This window comes from Serinus canaria, chromosome 2 (genome assembly GCF_022539315.1).
Source record: "Serinus canaria isolate serCan28SL12 chromosome 2, serCan2020, whole genome shotgun sequence".
NCBI lineage: Eukaryota > Metazoa > Chordata > Aves > Passeriformes > Fringillidae > Serinus > Serinus canaria.
The window spans coordinates 674,274-690,331 of record NC_066315.1 but is presented as its reverse complement, the minus strand read 5'-3'; the positions used below and the strand labels follow the sequence as shown (position 1 = coordinate 690,331).

The 16,058-nt window shown below is 52.7% G+C and overlaps 1 protein-coding gene across 1 annotated transcript in view; it reads left to right on the top strand.

The window, feature by feature from the left end:
* SMARCC1 (SWI/SNF related, matrix associated, actin dependent regulator of chromatin subfamily c member 1) overlaps positions 1-16,058 on the top strand; it is a 67,168-nt gene that overhangs the window by 13,150 nt on the left and 37,960 nt on the right. Inside the window, exons 5-18 of the mRNA XM_050970915.1 lie at positions 269-361; positions 1,590-1,659; positions 2,785-2,854; positions 4,089-4,164; positions 4,933-5,058; positions 5,421-5,539; positions 6,094-6,218; positions 6,848-6,907; positions 7,522-7,559; positions 9,358-9,479; positions 10,524-10,595; positions 14,123-14,236; positions 14,954-15,107; positions 15,740-15,853. Coding sequence (XP_050826872.1) covers positions 269-361; positions 1,590-1,659; positions 2,785-2,854; positions 4,089-4,164; positions 4,933-5,058; positions 5,421-5,539; positions 6,094-6,218; positions 6,848-6,907; positions 7,522-7,559; positions 9,358-9,479; positions 10,524-10,595; positions 14,123-14,236; positions 14,954-15,107; positions 15,740-15,853 — 1,353 coding nt within the window. The remainder of the gene's footprint in view (positions 1-268; positions 362-1,589; positions 1,660-2,784; positions 2,855-4,088; positions 4,165-4,932; positions 5,059-5,420; positions 5,540-6,093; positions 6,219-6,847; positions 6,908-7,521; positions 7,560-9,357; positions 9,480-10,523; positions 10,596-14,122; positions 14,237-14,953; positions 15,108-15,739; positions 15,854-16,058) is intronic.

Sequence of the window (16,058 nt, the reverse complement as noted above, 5' to 3'; positions counted from 1 at the left end):
GCAAAAAGCAACAATATTTTTATTACAAAAAACCCTTGCCCACGTATAGTGGTTTCAGTGCATGATAAAAGCCAGGGCAGGGCTTTGCTGGGGAGCTGTGTGAAGGGATGTCCCTGTCCCAGGGCTCCTGGAGCTGGGATCACTGACCTGTGTCACCTCCTGGTCTGGGTTCCACCAGAGTTCCAGCACTGGGGATTTTATAGGAATTTTCTGATTTTTGCCACAGATCACCTCCTAATTCCTTGTTTACCTTGCTGTTCTCTCCCAGAACAACTGTCTGAGCAGACCAACCATCTACCTCATTCCTGACATGGAGCTGAAGCTGGCCAACAAGCTGAAGGACATTGTCAAGCGTCACCAGGTGAGTGTCACACAGCACAGCTGTACCCAGGGCTGCTCAGCTCTGAGCAGAGGGCGTGTTCTGCCTAGCCCTGGGGCTGCCTGAGCACACAGCAGCAGCAGCAGCAGCTCCCTTGGGGAATGGTTTTTATTCTCCCATGGAGGCTGAGCCCTGGCTGTGCTCTAAAAGCACACCTGGACCTGCTGCCAGGTGGCTCTGGGTGAGCTGGGGCAGCCCCAGCTGATTTATTGCTCAGCACAGATTTCTCCAAACCTGGGTCTGAAGCAGGGAGTGAGGCAGCTGTTCCAGATGTGTGGGACAGCAGAAGGCAACTGGCATGGTTGTTGGTTTTTGCTTTATTTCACTGTTTGATTGCTGGTGCTGAGCAGAGCCCAGGCAGCCTCAGGGAACCTTGCCCTCGTAATTCCAGGATGACTTGAGCAAGATTAATGGCTTCATCCTTAAAAACAAACACTTGTCTGCAGAGAAATACCCTGGAACGTGACCTCTGGATGGTCTGGTGGCTTTTGTGTCAGGACAAGTCACAGCTGTAGCCAGAGAGTTTCTTTTCCAGATTTAATGTATTTCCTGTGTTGTGATTATGAACCATTGTCTCAGCCTCACTTGGGCAGATTTTCACAAGTTGCTCTTAATGATTTGGCTGATTCAGGATGGGTGTTATTGCTTAAATTAGAGTGAATGAGTCAATTTTCCTTTCATAAAGGAAGTCTGTAGTGAGCTCCACGCTGGATCCATGAGTGATTTAAGGGATTTTTAAAGCAGCTTTGTCTCTACAGGGATGTGAGGAGATGAAAACAGAAATTGTCTCTAATTCTGCTTTTTGGGCTTTCCTTTGCTCTGCCTCTGAATTCTCTTCTTGTCACTAGCTTTGCTTCCTCACTATCTTGCTTATTTTCATTTTTTTAACCCTTTGCATCATCTCCCCAGCACCCCAGCCCAGTGCCTGTGGCTCCCTGCTATCCCAAGTCCTCCCTGCTCCAACCTCTGTTATTTTCCAGCTCCCTTTGCTGAGCTGTGGGAGCTGTTGCCCTTCAGCCCCTGATCCCAGAGTATCCCACATCCCACCCCACAATGCTGCTCTAATTCCTGCTGCTGCCATCCAAGGGTGGGATCTGTGCTGTTGAATCAATCTCTCAGACGTTTATGGGATGTCAGTTTTGAGCACCAGCTGCCTTTTGGGGTGCTGTGCTGAGGGTTTCTCATGCAGTTTCTCCTGGCTTTCCCACAGGGAACAGTCACTGAAGAGAAATCCAAGGCTACCCACCACGTGTATCCCAGTCCTACCTCAGTGGATGATGGTAAGGTTCTGTGGCAGTTTTTCAGTGGCAATACTCTTGTAGTGAATCCCTGAGAAGCTGTGGAAGTGTTCACCAGGCCTGTTCCCAGCCTGCTCCTGGGGAGCACTTGCTGCATTGTGGATAATGTGCATGGGGAGGTTTGGGCTGGGTATTGGGAGAGTTCCTCCTGCCCAGGAGGGATTTCAGAGCTGCTGTGGCACTTGGGGACACAGGGCAGTGCTGGGGAATGGCTGCACTCTGATCTTGGAGGGCTTTTCCAGCCTCAGCAATTCCCTGATACTGAGTTCCTGGCTCTCCAGGAATTCTGCAGGGAATGCTGGTACAGCCCTTGTGTGTGGGGGGCAGGGAGAGCTCTTCCATGAGCCTTGGCTGTGTTAAAGTTACTCTGCCTGCATGAAGTGCCAGGTGCAAAAAAGGCAATTCCACAGCTGCCTCTTTCTGCAAATAGCAAAAAATATTTCTTCCCTTTTTCATCCTAAATAAATTTAATTACCTGGTGGGTCATTGTCCTCAAGCCCAAGTTGCACAGACATAATAAATCCCTTTCCCACATTCCCTGGCCTGTGCTGGCCACTAGATGGAAGTGCTCCCTGCAGTTTGCAGGGATCAGGAATGGTTTGTCTCTGTCCCTCTGGCAGCACCAGGCTCAGCCCTGTGTGTGTCTCAGGCTCTGAGCCCCAGGTCACACTGTGGGGAGCAGCCCAAAATTCCAGCAGGGATTGGAGATGCAGGTTCACATCCTTGGGTTTCTCTGTGATGCTTCTCTGGGCTTTGTTCTCGGGATTTGGGTTGCAGGATTTGGTACTTGAGAGCTGCAGGGCTGGATGGGAGATTGGGAAGGAATTCCTGGCTGGAGGGTGGGCAGGCCCTGGCACAGGGTGCCCAGAGCAGCTGGGGCTGCCCCTGGATCCCTGGCCAGGCTGGGCACTGGGGCTGGGAGCAGCCTGGGACAGTGGGAGGTGTCCCTGTGTGGCAGAGGGGAATTGGGATGAGCTTTAAGGTCCCTTCCAGCTCAGGCCCCAGCAGACCCTTAGCAGAGGGGTTTGCAGTAACTCCCCTCTGACTCCCTGTGGCAAAGTGAATTATTGAGCTTCACATCTGACCTGGGTCTCGTTCCCTTTGCAGATGAGTGGTTGAGGCCTGTGATGAAAAAGGACAAGCAGGTGCTGGTACACTGGGGCTTTTTTCCAGACAGGTAAAGATGGCTGGGGGGAAGCAAACCCTGAGTTTTCACTGTTTATTTATGGAAAAGTCTTGGTCCCACTGTGCAAAGCTTGAAAAGAGTGAACCATTGATTTAAAACTGCAACATCCACATCCATTTGTGGCACTGTCAGGTGGGTGAGGCTGGGAAAGGACTTCTTCTGCAGAGCCACAAGGAACTGGTTGGAAATTGATTTTAAAGCTGCAATGAGCCTTTCCTTAAATTTTAAAGGGAGAACTTCCAGTCACCTGGCTGAACTCTGACAAAGAGATTTCACTCCAAGGGTTGTCTTCAGTCAGGTGCAAGTGACTGTTAAAGCATCCTCTGAGAAACCTGCCCTGTGCTCTGGGAACATGTTAAAATTCAATGTATGTGCTGATAGGAGCTTCACTGTATTTGCAATAACTGGTTTCTGAGGCCAGGCTGTGGAAGATCAATCAAAACATTGATAACCCAGGATTGACTGCTGTTTAATTAACTTTCTCAGGCCTCTGTAATCTGTTCACACACCAAATTCTTAGGAACTCTATCTCACATGGGGCTTTTCAATGGAGGACAGCCAACAGTAATCACACTGAAGTTTTTTATTCATACAGATGAAGAGCCTTTAAGTATTTCTATATTTCTATCAGTAGTCAAGCTTGCATTGGTGTTTCTAAACCAGGTACACACAAACCAGTATGAAGCCAGGAATGCTGTGTGCTCATCTTTCCTTGCACTTGACTCCTCCCTGGTCCTCAGCACCTGGTGTTGGTTACAAAGGGCTCTGGTTTTTGCTGTTCCTCGGTGCAGTTTGTTAATAAATAGACTTTTGAGGGAATAATGTGGAAGAGTGAATATAAATGATGAGGTTTCTAGGACAGGGTGCAGCTTCCTCCCTTCCAGGAATCCAGTAGCTCTTGCTTTGAGATCACAAGAACAGAAAGAAGTGGATTAAGTTAATGGCAGGGTTTGGTGACTCAGAGCTGCCTTCACCCCCTGCATCTCTGCAGACTTGCACTTGAAGCTGGAGTGGTTCACTGAGAGGATTTTTAACTTTTAATGTGCATTGGATGCCCCGGGGCCCTCCCTGTGCCCCGTGCCTGGTTCCTGTGGCACAAAGCAGGATTGTTCCCTGTGGGAATGAGCCCTGCAGTCCCTCAGCGAGGGCTGCACGTACCAGGGCTGCTGGAAAACCTTTCCTGGTGTTCCTGGTGGCTGAGCTGCTCTCTCCTGACCCTCCCCAGCTACGACACCTGGGTCCATGCCAGCGAGATCGAGGCAGAAATCGAGGACGCGCCCATCCCCGAGAAGCCCTGGAAGGTGAGCCTGGCTTGGGCCTGGGGAGGGGAGTCTGGCTCAGTCCTTGGCAGCTGAGTCTGGCTCAGTCCTTCCCAGGATTCCTGTGCTGGGGCAGTTGGGTGTTGCCCTGCTCTGGTTGTTCTGCACTCGCTGTGTACCCCTGGCTGTGTTCTGTGGGTGCTCCTGCAGTCACAGCAGCCCAGGCTGAAAGGACCTTGGAGTCTGTTCAAAGAGCTGGAACTCACTGGAAAACAGGATTTTGGGGTATAAACCGCACTAGGCATAGTCAGAGAATTGTGTGAAGTATTAATGAATCAGTAATAAGTGGCTCTAAAGCAGCAGGAGGTTTTTCAGCTGTGTAAACCAGACTGTCTGAAGGTGGATGTTATAATCCTGACAGCTGGCATTGTCCCCCCAGGGAATGGCCAGCTCTTCCTCACTCTTTGGTGTTTGTGGCACACCTGCCAAGGGGCTCTGTGTATTTAAGAGGTTCTGATGGCAATTTTCAGCATCCAAAGAGCACTGGTAACCCAGAGCTGCTGTCCCAGCTCTCAGAACTGACCTCCCACTCCAGGAGGATGAAAATGCTTGAGGAGCAGAGGTTGAGTTGTGAGTCCTGTTCATCCTTTGTGGTCCTGCCCTGTGCCACTGCCAGGAGTGTGTGTGAAACCGGAGGGATTGGGACATTCAGACCTGATAGAGCTCCAGGAATGTCCCTAATCCTGGGAGGTCTCTCATGGAGTTATTTCTCCCCATAGCAGCAGCCTGTCCCTGTCTCCTGTTGTGCAGGTTCATGCCAAGTGGATTCTGGACACGGATGTGTTCAATGAGTGGATGAATGAGGAGGATTACGAGGTGGATGAGAACAGGAAATCCGTCAGCTTCCGCCAGAGGATCTCCATGAAGAATGAGGAGGTGAGGGGGCCTGGGGGGACAGCAATGTCCTTCAGCTCTGCATGCACAGAGCTGGAAAAGGGAGGGACCCAGGGAGAGCCCAGAGCCCCTGCCAGGGCCTGGAGGGGCTCCAGGAGAGCTGGAGAGGGACTGGGGACAAGGCCTGGAGGGACAGGACCCAGGGAATGGCTCCCACTGCCAGAGGGCAGGGATGGATGGGAGACTGGGAATTGGGAATTGTTCCCTGGGAGGGTGGGGAGGGGCTGGGATGGAATTCCCAGAGCAGCTGTGGCATCCTGTTTTGGGGTGGGCTAAGGAAGGATGCAGCCTGCAGCCCTGCAGTGGGAGAATTTGGGGTAACTCAAAGCTCTGCTCCCTCCCAGCCCGTGAGGAGCCCCGAGAGGAGGGACAGGAAAGCAGCAGCCAGCACAAGGAAGAGGAAACACTCCCCTTCTCCTCCCCCCACTCCTGTGGAGTCCAGGAAAAAGACAGGGAAGAAAGGGTGAGTGTCTGCAGGTGTCCAGAGGCCTGAAATTCAAGGTGAAAGGAAATGAGGAAGTGAAGAAATTCAAGAAATGCCTATGGGGAGAGCTCTGTGACCTGGGGTTCTGGAATTATTTCTGGATAGGCTTGAGGGATTATTCCTGAGCACTTTGTGCAATTCCTTATTCTAGCAATATTTTACCCAAATAAAAACCTAATTACTATTACTTGAATAGTAATTAGGAAGTTTTTCATAGTAATTAAAAACTTAATTACTAGCTATGGGGTACGATGTGTGGGTATGGAGAGGAGCCCTTCAAAGCTAAAAGTTCAGGTCTTGTTTATGGACCTGTTGGACTGTAGTAAGACAGAACTGGAGCTTTATCAAGAATGAGTTGATAATCTGCATTCCTCCTCCCAAGTGTAAAGCCTGAGCTGGGCTCTGTGAGGAGACATGGGGCTGGTTCTGCCCCTCTTCCCAGAGTTGTTTCAGGAGGGTTTGACCCTCCTGTCCTGGCACCTGAGCACTGTCCAGGAGCATCTGGCACAGCCCCTGTGTCTGCTCTGTTCCAGACAAGCAGCTCTCTATGGCAAAAGGAGGGGGCAGAAGGAAGAGGATGAGCAGGAGGATCTCACCAAGGACATGGAGGATCCCACCCCAGTACCCAACATAGAAGAAGTGGTACTTCCCAAAAATGGTAAAATACAGGAACACTTTGGGCTCTTTGAATGTTAGAAATGAAACTGCATTAAAATTGTCAAATCTTTGAAATGCTCCGTGGCCATGGGTCTCTGCCCATAAATTTATCTGGTCAGGCATGTAACAGCTGAAAAGGGCAGCAGTGTCACCTCCTTGTGGCCTTTCAAAATACAAAACTGCATCTATAAAAGACACTCTTAAAAATAGGTTTGCAATGATCTGCTTAAATGTTTCATTTCACTGGCTCATGTTGGGGGAAATGGAGTTTTCTGGAGTAAAATATTTCCCTGTCCAGCCCCCGGAATACGGATGTTAAATGAGTGGAAAATGTGCTCGTGTCAAGTGCTTTAGTCCTTTTCAGGGAAGTCTTGATGTGGGCAGTAATGATTCTGGGGAAAAGAATTCCCTCTGCATCCCTGGCAGCAGTGATTCTGGGAGTCTCTCGGTGTGGGTGTGCAGCCTTGCTGTGGGGAGGAGCAGGGCTGTGCTGCTCTCAGGGGAGCTGGGAGTGCAGGGCAGTGGGACAGAGGGGCCCTGGTGCTGCTGTGAGCTGCTGGAGTGCAGGCAGAGCTGGGCAATGAGGCCAGGCTGCAGAGCTGCTGCTCTCTCATGGCTCTGTTCTTGCAGTGAACCCAAAGAAGGACAGTGAGAACACGCCCGTGAAAGGAGGAACCGTGGCAGACCTGGGTAAAGCCTCACCCTCAACCCTGCTAACAGTCAACATTTTAAAATATCATTTAAGTATTTCTAAATCTCTCAATTTAAAAAGCAATCTGTGCTTCTGCTGTTTTGTTGAAATAATTCACATTTCATACAAATTCAAGTTCCAGTGTACCAGCTCTTCACTGCAGGGCTGTTCCCTCATAGGCTACTGTTGCTTTTATTTTTTTAACACGACATACAAACTCTTTTCTAACAGATTTTTTTTTTTTACTGGGAATCAGGGTAAATCACAGGTTCCCTGAGCTTTGCTGAGCCTTGACATGAGATACCAACTCGTATCCCAAATCTTATTATACAGCAGTCATCTAAGACACTGGGAAAGAAAGTAATTAATTATGGATTCTGAAGTGTTGAGAAATTCTCATTATCCTTCCTGTAATCTTACCTGTTCCCTGGTCTGGGATATGTAAAGGTGTAATTGTTTTAGTGATGTGGGATCCCCTTTGTTTCCCTCCTCCCTTCCCTTTCCTTCCAAAAGAAATGAAATTCCTTTCCAGTTAAGCAGTTGTGTTGTTGGAAAGGTTCCTGAGCATTTAAATGAGTTTATTGGTGTAATTCTCAATGTTTTCACCTTTCAGATGAGCAGGATGAGGAGACAGTGGCGACTGGAGGAAAGGTAAGAGCACCTGCTGCTTCCTGAATTTGGGAACAACTGGGATTGTACAGCCCCAGACGGTTTGGGATGGAAGGGACCTTAGAAAGCACCCAGTGCCACCCCTGCCATGGCAGGGACACCTCCCACTGTCCCTGGGTGCCCCAAGCTCTGTCCAGCCTGGCCTGGGACACTGCCAGGGATCCAGGGGCAGCCCCAGCTGCTCTGGGAATTCCACCCTGGCCCCTCACCAGGATCAATTCCTCCCCAGTGTCCAGCCCTGCCCTCTTTCTCTTCAAAGTCATCCCCTGTGTCCTTTCAAGATCTGTCTCACCTTCAGGAGCTTCACCTGAGCTCATTTTCCAGTGATCCGTGAGATTACATCAGTTACTGACAGCATTGAGGGTTTGCTATTCTAGAACTCTCCAGGTTCTGTGGATGACTGGGTATTTTTAAACCTGGTGTATTGAAAAGGAGAGTGAGGAGACAGATGCTGAGTATTTTCCAAGAAGCATTTTTCAGATGAGAGGTTTTGCTTTGTTTTTCTGGTTTTAGGACTAAATCTAAACCCTGCTTTGGCTCCCTGGTGATTTCAGTAGAGCTGCAGGGATAGTTTCTGTATTGAATTGCATCTGTGGCATGCCAGGCACTATTTTTAACAGATGTCAGATCACTGAATGTGTTCAGAGTGATACCTTGTTGTCTGGGAGAGCTCAGATAAAGATCTGATCACAGATAACGATCCATTATTGGCACCAGTGACTCCTCAGGTCTGCCTGTGGCACTTGGCTATTTTTAATGTCACTCAATCAACACCTGAGGTGTTTTGTACCGTTCTTGTCACATCCTGACCCTGTTTTGCTGCCTCCTCTGTGCCCTCCTCATGATCACTGGGGCTCAGCAGTTGGAACTTGAGTTGCAGAGCAGCAGCTGTTCACAGGAGGCTTCAGTGGAGAGGGCCCAGAGCTGTCCCTGCTCCTGGGGGTGTCACAGAGTGTCTGTGGGCTCAGGGACCCCTGTGTGTCCTCACCCTGCTCCTGGGGGTGTCACAGAGTGTCTGTGGGCTGGGGGACCCCTGTGTGTCCTCACCCTGCTCCTGGGGGTGTCACAGAGTGTCTGTGGGCTGGGGGACCCCTGTGTGTCCTCACCCTGCTCCTGGGGGTGTCACAGAGTGTCTGTGGGCTCAGGGACCCCTGTGTGTCCTCACCCTGCTCCTGGGGGTGTCACAGAGTGTCTGTGGGCTCAGGGACCCCTGTGTGTCCTCACCCTGCTCCTGGGGGTGTCACAGAGTGTCTGTGGGCTGGGGGACCCCTGTGTGCCCTCACCCTGCTCCTGGGGGTGTCACAGAGTGTCTGTGGGCTCAGGGACCCCTGTGTGCCCTCACCCTGCTCCTGGGGGTGTCACAGAGTGTCTGTGGGCTCAGGGACCCTGTGTGCCCTCACCCTGCTCCTGGGGGTGTCACAGAGTGTCTGTGGGCTCAGGGACCCCTGTGTGCCCTCACCTGCTGTCCCTGCTCCTGGGGGTGTCACAGAGTGTCTGTGGGCTCAGGGACCCTGTGTGCCCTCACCCTGCTCCTGGGGGTGTCACAGAGTGTCTGTGGGCTCAGGGACCCTGTGTGCCCTCACCCTGCTCCTGGGGGTGTCACAGAGTGTCTGTGGGCTCAGGGACCCTGTGTGTCCTCACCCTGCTCCTGGGGGTGTCACAGAGTGTCTGTGGGCTCAGGGACCCTGTGTGCCCTCACCCTGCTCCTGGGGGTGTCACAGAGTGTCTGTGGGCTCAGGGACCCCTGTGTGCCCTCACCTGCTGTCCCCCTGTGCCCCAGGAGGATGAGGACCCCAACAAGGGTGACCAGAGCCGCTCTCTGGACGCGGGGGAGGACAATGTCACCGAGCAGACCAACCACATCATCATCCCCAGCTACGCCTCCTGGTTCGACTACAACTGGTGAGGGCCCTGGGGCACAGGGGGTCCATGGGGGGTGGCTGCTGCTGCCCAGGGGGTCCATGGGGGGTGGCTGCTGCTGCCTGGGGCACAGGGGGTCCATGGGGGTGGCTGCTGCTCCCTGGGGCACAGGGGGTCCGTGGGGGTGGCTGCTGCTCCCTGGATCCTGTTCCCCAGTGGGATCTCCTGTGGAAAGGCTGCTGGGGAGGCATTCAGGGAAAGCACTCAGGTGCACACACCACACTGAGCACGGGCAGCTCAGCCAGGAGAGGCAGCAGGGCCTTTTGTGCAGGGTCAGTTCCAGAGAGGGTTATTTCAGCACACCCAAGGGAAATCAGGGACAAAGACCTGGCCATGTGCTGTGCACAAGGTGAAGTATGGGAGGGCATGGGGGTGGCACAGAGGGTTCAGTGTGGGCACACGTGGGGGTGGCATTGGCCTGCAGGGGAGACAGGGCTGGTACCACAGTCAGTGAGGGAACAGGGAAAGGAGCAACCATCAGAATTTGGGACATCTGGGGAAAGGAACTGGAGTGGTTCATGGTGGTGTGCAAGACTCCATGGGGAAGTCTTCTCCTTCAGCCTAGGTGGGGAAAACTATGGGAAATTGCTCCAAGGCAAAGCCCTGGGATTTCCCTGAGGGGGAAGGATTGAGAGGATTCCACAGGCAGGCTTCACTTTTTGTTTTCTCACCAGTCAGCCTGGGAGCTGAAGGAAGTGACTCTTGTTTAGGTCTGTTCCCATGTTTTGTGCTGAAATCTTTCTGGCCCTTCTCAGGGGTTGGGAATGAGGAAGAGGATTTCAAACAGGTTTTGCATCCATTGATTTCCCTCTAATTCCCACCTTCATTCCTTTCTCTCTTTTACTTCTCTAGTCATTGCCTGACCATTCTGTGTTTATCTCTACTACTGAAAGCCTTTTTATTTTGCTTCAGAAGTTGGCTTTGAGGAGAAGTCAGTGATTCTAGAGGAGGGCACTTGTTGCAGCCTGGAAGGCTCCCTGGAGTCAGGGCTGCTTCAGGGCTGACCCCTGGACTGTTCTGTTGCAGCATCCACGTGATTGAACGCCGTGCACTTCCAGAGTTCTTCAATGGCAAAAACAAGTCCAAGACTCCAGAAATGTGAGTGAAACCTGGGAATGTGGGCAGTGCCAGTGTGGCAGCATAAAGGAGCTTCCCACCCCATAAATCCTGTGGACTCAGCTGGGGGTGTGTGAGCCTGGTACTTCCTGTAGGGACACAGCCACTGGCAGGGTTTGTACTTTGTGCTGGTGGAGATAAAAGTTTAAACACCAAAGTGATATTTACCAGTGGTTATCCAGGTAAAAAAAAACTACTTTCCCCCAAGGAATACTGGAACAAATTCTTCAACTCTGTGTGGTACAAGATGTGATCAACTTCCAAAGTCATGTTAAAATGCCATGAAAGGGTAGAAGTGGAGCACTCCTGCTTGTTCCTCCCTCTGCTCATGCCATGCTCTATTGCTGTGTGCTGCAGATCCTGTCTCAGGCTGTGCAGTGCATTCTCTGGTTTGAGTTTGGTTCTTCAGAGTGATCTTGAAAGGCCATGGATAAAGGAAGGATGGTCAAAGGCTTTTGAACAATGTGCTTGTTTCTGTTAAAATGATCCAGACCCTGAGATTTCACACCAAGAAATGCTGGGCTTGGACAGCAGTGTGTGCTGGTCAGTGTGGGCAGTGGGACTGGCCTGCTTGGGGTCACTTTGTCATGGTGTCAGATCTTGGCTTGGTTCCAAAGCAGCTTTTGGGGATTTTAGATGGTGTTTTTTCAATCAGGACTACAGGAAGTGTTTGAGGTGTCTCCTCATTGTCCTGATCTCATCTGGGCCCTTCATTGCTCATACACAGCATTCGATGGGATCCCAGAAAGGTTTGGGCTGGAAGGGACCTTAAAAAACACCCAGTGCCACCCCTGCCATGGCAGGGACACCTCCCACTGTCCCAGGTGCTCCAGCCCCAATGTCTATCCTGGCCTTGGGCACTGCCAGGGATCCATGGGCAGCCACAGCTGCTCTGGGAATTCCATCCCAGCCACTCCCAGCCAGGAATTCCTCATTCCCAATCTCCCATCCATCCCTGCCCTCTGGCAGTGGGAGCCATTCCCTGGGTCCTGTCCCTCCATCCCTTGTCCCCAGTCCCTCTCCAGCTCTCCTGGAGCCCCCTCAGGCCCTGGCAGGGCTCTGAGCTCTCCCTGGAGCCTTCTCCTCTCCAGGGGAACATTCCCAGCTCTCCCAGCCTGGAGAGGAGATTCCCTGCAGGGGTTGTCCTTGTGCTGGAATCTCCCACCTCTGCTGTGGCTGTTGGTCTGTGGTGCTTTGGGTCTGATAAAGAAACAGGAATTAGGGACTGTCCTTTCTCCAGGGCCATTGTGGTGTTTATGCCCTGCCCCAGGAGGTCCCTGGGGTGCAGCCAGGCTGTCCCTGGGCCTGTGCCAGGGCAGAAACAGCTCAGGCTGGCCTGGAACAGCAGCTTCTGGCTGCAGAAAAGGGGAGTTTTGAGCTCTGAACAAGATGAGGCACTGGGAAGTTGGGATTGCTCCACCTTGGAGTCTTCCAGGCCTGCCTGGACAAAGCCCTAAGAAAACTGGTGACAATTCATGGCTTGAGCAGGAGCTTGGCTCAGACACCCCTGAGGCTCCTGGCACCCCCAAGGATTGCCAGTCCTTGCAGGTGGGAGTGCAGGAAGCACAGCTGGAGCCCAGAGCCCCAGCAGGGCTGGGGGCAAGGGGCTGTGAGGATCCTCCTGTTCCACTCCCTGCCATTCCAAAATGGCTTTGTTCCAAAGCTCATCCAGCACTGCCTCTGTTCCAGCACTTTGGCTGCCCAGGAAATTGTGCTTTGGGGTTTCAGAGTGAGAGGCAGCTGCAGTGTGGAAGGAATGTTCCTCTCCTGGATCTGTGGCCCGTGATTGTCCCTGCAGGCCCAGGTGCCCTTCTGCAGCTGGCATCACAGATCAGTGCCCCTGCTGCTCCTCCCTGGGCTGCCACTGCTCTCTGCCTGCCATGGGAGCAGCCTGGGGACACCTGCCAGTCCTCCTGTCATCCTGGAGATCTGGTTGTGGTGCCATTTGGGGATTGTAGGAGCAGCTCGTGGTCCTGGCTGTGTTTTCTTTGGAGATAAGAGAGAACATTCCCCTGAATGGAGCTGAGTGGCCTCAGCTGGATGTTCAGGCCAGAACACTGTGCAGGAGGAGCTCACACAGGTTCCTCCTTGTGACAGCAGTGCCTGGGGTGGCCCTGGCTGCAAAGGGATTTATCTAAATCCTGCTTGACTTCTCACTGCTGGCAGGGTTTAGCTGATGGCTCATGGCTCAAAACCATCTCCCTTCAGAACCAGCCCGGGGATGTTTCTGTCTTGTGCTTCTCTCTCCACCTCGTGATGTGACCTTTGCTAATAAATACTAATTCCTGCAGCCAAGACCTGTTCTGGGCAGGTTCTTCCCCTCCTCCCCTGGAGCATTCAGAAATGTTCTCAGTGTTCCTCTGTGGAAGAAGCTCCTTTTTGTTTCCTGCCTCCCAAGCATCCCACATGGAGCCAAACACCTACTCCAGCAATTTTCTTCCAGCCAGTTGCACATATGATCTGGTCAGGAGGAAGATGTGGGATTTTGGCAGGGACATGTGCTTGCAGCATCTGCCTGCTCAGGCCTTGCCTGGATGATTTATATTTTTGGTTCCCAGCTGCTTCACACACTGCATGTGAAACATTCCCCCCTGGAATTTTCCAAAGGCAGATATCTGCTCTATAACCACTGTTTTACACACAGCTTTGCACTGGATACTCACTAGACAGAATCCTGCAATAATTTGGGTATGGAAGGACCTTAAAGGCCATCTCACTCCACCTGTCTGCCATGGGCAGGGGTATCTTCCATAGCCCAGGTTGCTCCAAGCCCCATCCAGCCTGGATGGTGCCAGCCTGTCTGTGGCAGATGGGGTTTGTTCCCTCTGAAGAGCAGGGCTATCAGTAATTTTATGGCAGGTTATTTTCCTTGGGATAATTTGTATTAGGAAGCATCAGTATATTCCAGAATCTTTCTGAAATGGGGGAATCTCTGAGGGATTGTTTCTGCTCCAGCTGTTCCCAGCTGTGCTGGCTCTGGGCTCTTGTCTTTGCTTTTCAAAGGTTTTTTCTTCTCCAGTTGCTGTTCTCCAGCCTTCCCTGCCTCATCTCTTCATCCATTAAAAACTCCACGTGCAGCCCCAGCAGTGTTCCATCCCCTTCTGCTTTTCTGTGCAGCTTTTTTCCTTCACACAGGGATGCAGGAGGATTATTTATCCTGTTCCTGTGTGAAGACCAGACCCCGTCCTTTTCATCCTGCAGCTTCCATTCTGTTGTGGGAATATTTGCTCAGTGACCAAGCTGCAACAGATAATTGTGTGATTTACAATTTCACCATGTTTCCATGTGCTGCTAATGTGAACACAGGAGAAAATCCAGAGTGAAACAGTTTAGAAGAGTGTGAATTCCACTTGCCTCTTGGTTTTGGTGCTGGTTCTGAGACTGCACCAGTGGAAGAGATCTGCTGGTGTTTCCTGGTCCGAGATGGGTGTTTGGGGGGTGGGTGTTGCAATGCCTGCCCTGAGCTGTGGAGGAGCTGAGGGACACAGCTGGTGGCCCTTGTGTTGCAGATACCTGGCCTACAGGAACTTCATGATCGACACGTACCGGCTGAACCCGCAGGAGTACCTGACCAGCACTGCCTGCAGGAGGAACCTCACCGGGGACGTCTGCGCCGTCATGAGGTGACAGCCTGGCCCTGGCACCTCTGGGCCTGCAGCTTCTGGGCATTTCCAGGCAGCAGCAGCGTCAAGGGAGAACTGAGGGTGGAAAAGCCCTCCAAAGATTGAGTCTAGCCCGTGCCCTGGCCCCAGCAGAGCACTTAGTGCCATATGCAGGCCTTCCTTGGACATCTCTAGGTCACCTCCCTGGGCAGCCCTAACCCTAATCCTGAGCCCCCTTTCCATGGGGAAATTCCTGCTGTGACCACCCTGAGCCTGCCCTGGCCCAGCCTGGGGCCGTTCCCTCTCTCCTGTCCCTGTTCCCTGGAGCAGAGCCCAACCCCCCCAGCTGTCCCCTCCTGCCAGGAGCTGTGCAGAGCCACAAGGGCCCCCCTGAGCCTCCTTTTCTCCAGGCTGAGCCCCTGCCCAGCTCCCTCAGCCCCTCCTAGGGCTCCAGCCCCTTCCCAGCTCCATTCCCTGGATACACTCCAGCCCTCAGGGTATTTCTTTGGGGCCCAGAACTGGGCACAGTCAGGCTTTGGTTTATCCATCACACTGCAGTGCCCTCAGGTGTGCACAGAGCTCCTGCTCTGGGATTTGTCATTGGGATTAACGAAGGACTAGAGGAGCTCCTGGGTCTGGGTTTGATCCAGCATCATCAGCTCCATCCTTTGTTCCCTCCCACCCGAAGCACAAGCAAGCCTTTGGTGGCAGAGGCTGGATTTGTGCTGTTTTTCACAGGGTCCACGCCTTCCTGGAGCAGTGGGGGCTCATCAACTACCAGGTGGACCCCGAGAGCCGCCCCATGGCCATGGGGCCCCCCCCGACCCCCCACTTCAACGTGCTGGCCGACACCCCCTCGGGGCTGATGCCACTGCACATCCGCACCCCGCAGGTGAGCCTGGCCCTGCCTGCCCTGCCAGCCTGGGCTGTGCCCAGCTGGGGGAGGTGCCCTGTCTGACAGCTGGGGAACTGTCCCCCTTGTCTGAGCACTTGGGGAATGTCCCCCTGGTCTGAGCACTTGGGGAATGTCCCCCTTGTCTGAGCACTTGGGGAATGTCCCTTGTCTGAGCACTTGGGGAATGTCCCTTGTCTGAGCACTTGGGGAATGTCCCTTGTCTGAGCACTTGGGGAATGTCCCTTGTCTGAGCACTTGGGGAATGTCCCCCTTGTCTGAGCACTTGGGGAATGTCCCCCTTGTCTGAGCACTTGGGGAATGTCCCCCTTGTCTGAGCACTTGGGGAATGTCCCCCTTGTCTGAGCACTTGGGGAATGTCCCTTGTCTGAGCACTTGGGGAATGTCCCCCTTGTCTGAGCACTTGGGGAATGTCCCCCTTGCTGGGCAGCTGGGCCCAGCATCTGGGGCAGTTCTGTGCAGAACCACTCACACATTGCTCAGACATTTGTTTTAGTGTCTTGGGCTTGTGTTCACCTTCAGTGTCCAGTCCATGTTCTGTTGGGTGCTGGTCTGAAAACCTTGGATAGCTGTCAGTTGCTGCCCCTCTCCCCTGTAATGTTTGTTCCCAGGTTCCAGCTGCCCAGCAGATGCTGAGCTTCCCTGAGAAAAACAAGGAGAAGCCAACTGACCTGCAGAACTTTGGCCTTCGTACAGACATCTACTCCAAAAAGACTCTGGCCAAGGCAAGTGTCCCCTCCAGCTCCCAGTGAGCTTTGCTATTCCTCAGGTGTCCCCCCCCTCTATGTCCCTGAGGTGATTTGTGTTGCTCCTCCACTCCTGGTTTGGATGTCTCCCATCCCTGTGCAGGACCCTACGGTGGGAGGTTGTGCTGGAATTCTGATTTCATGGGAGTTAAGACATGGACAGCTTCCCAGAGCAGTCCACACT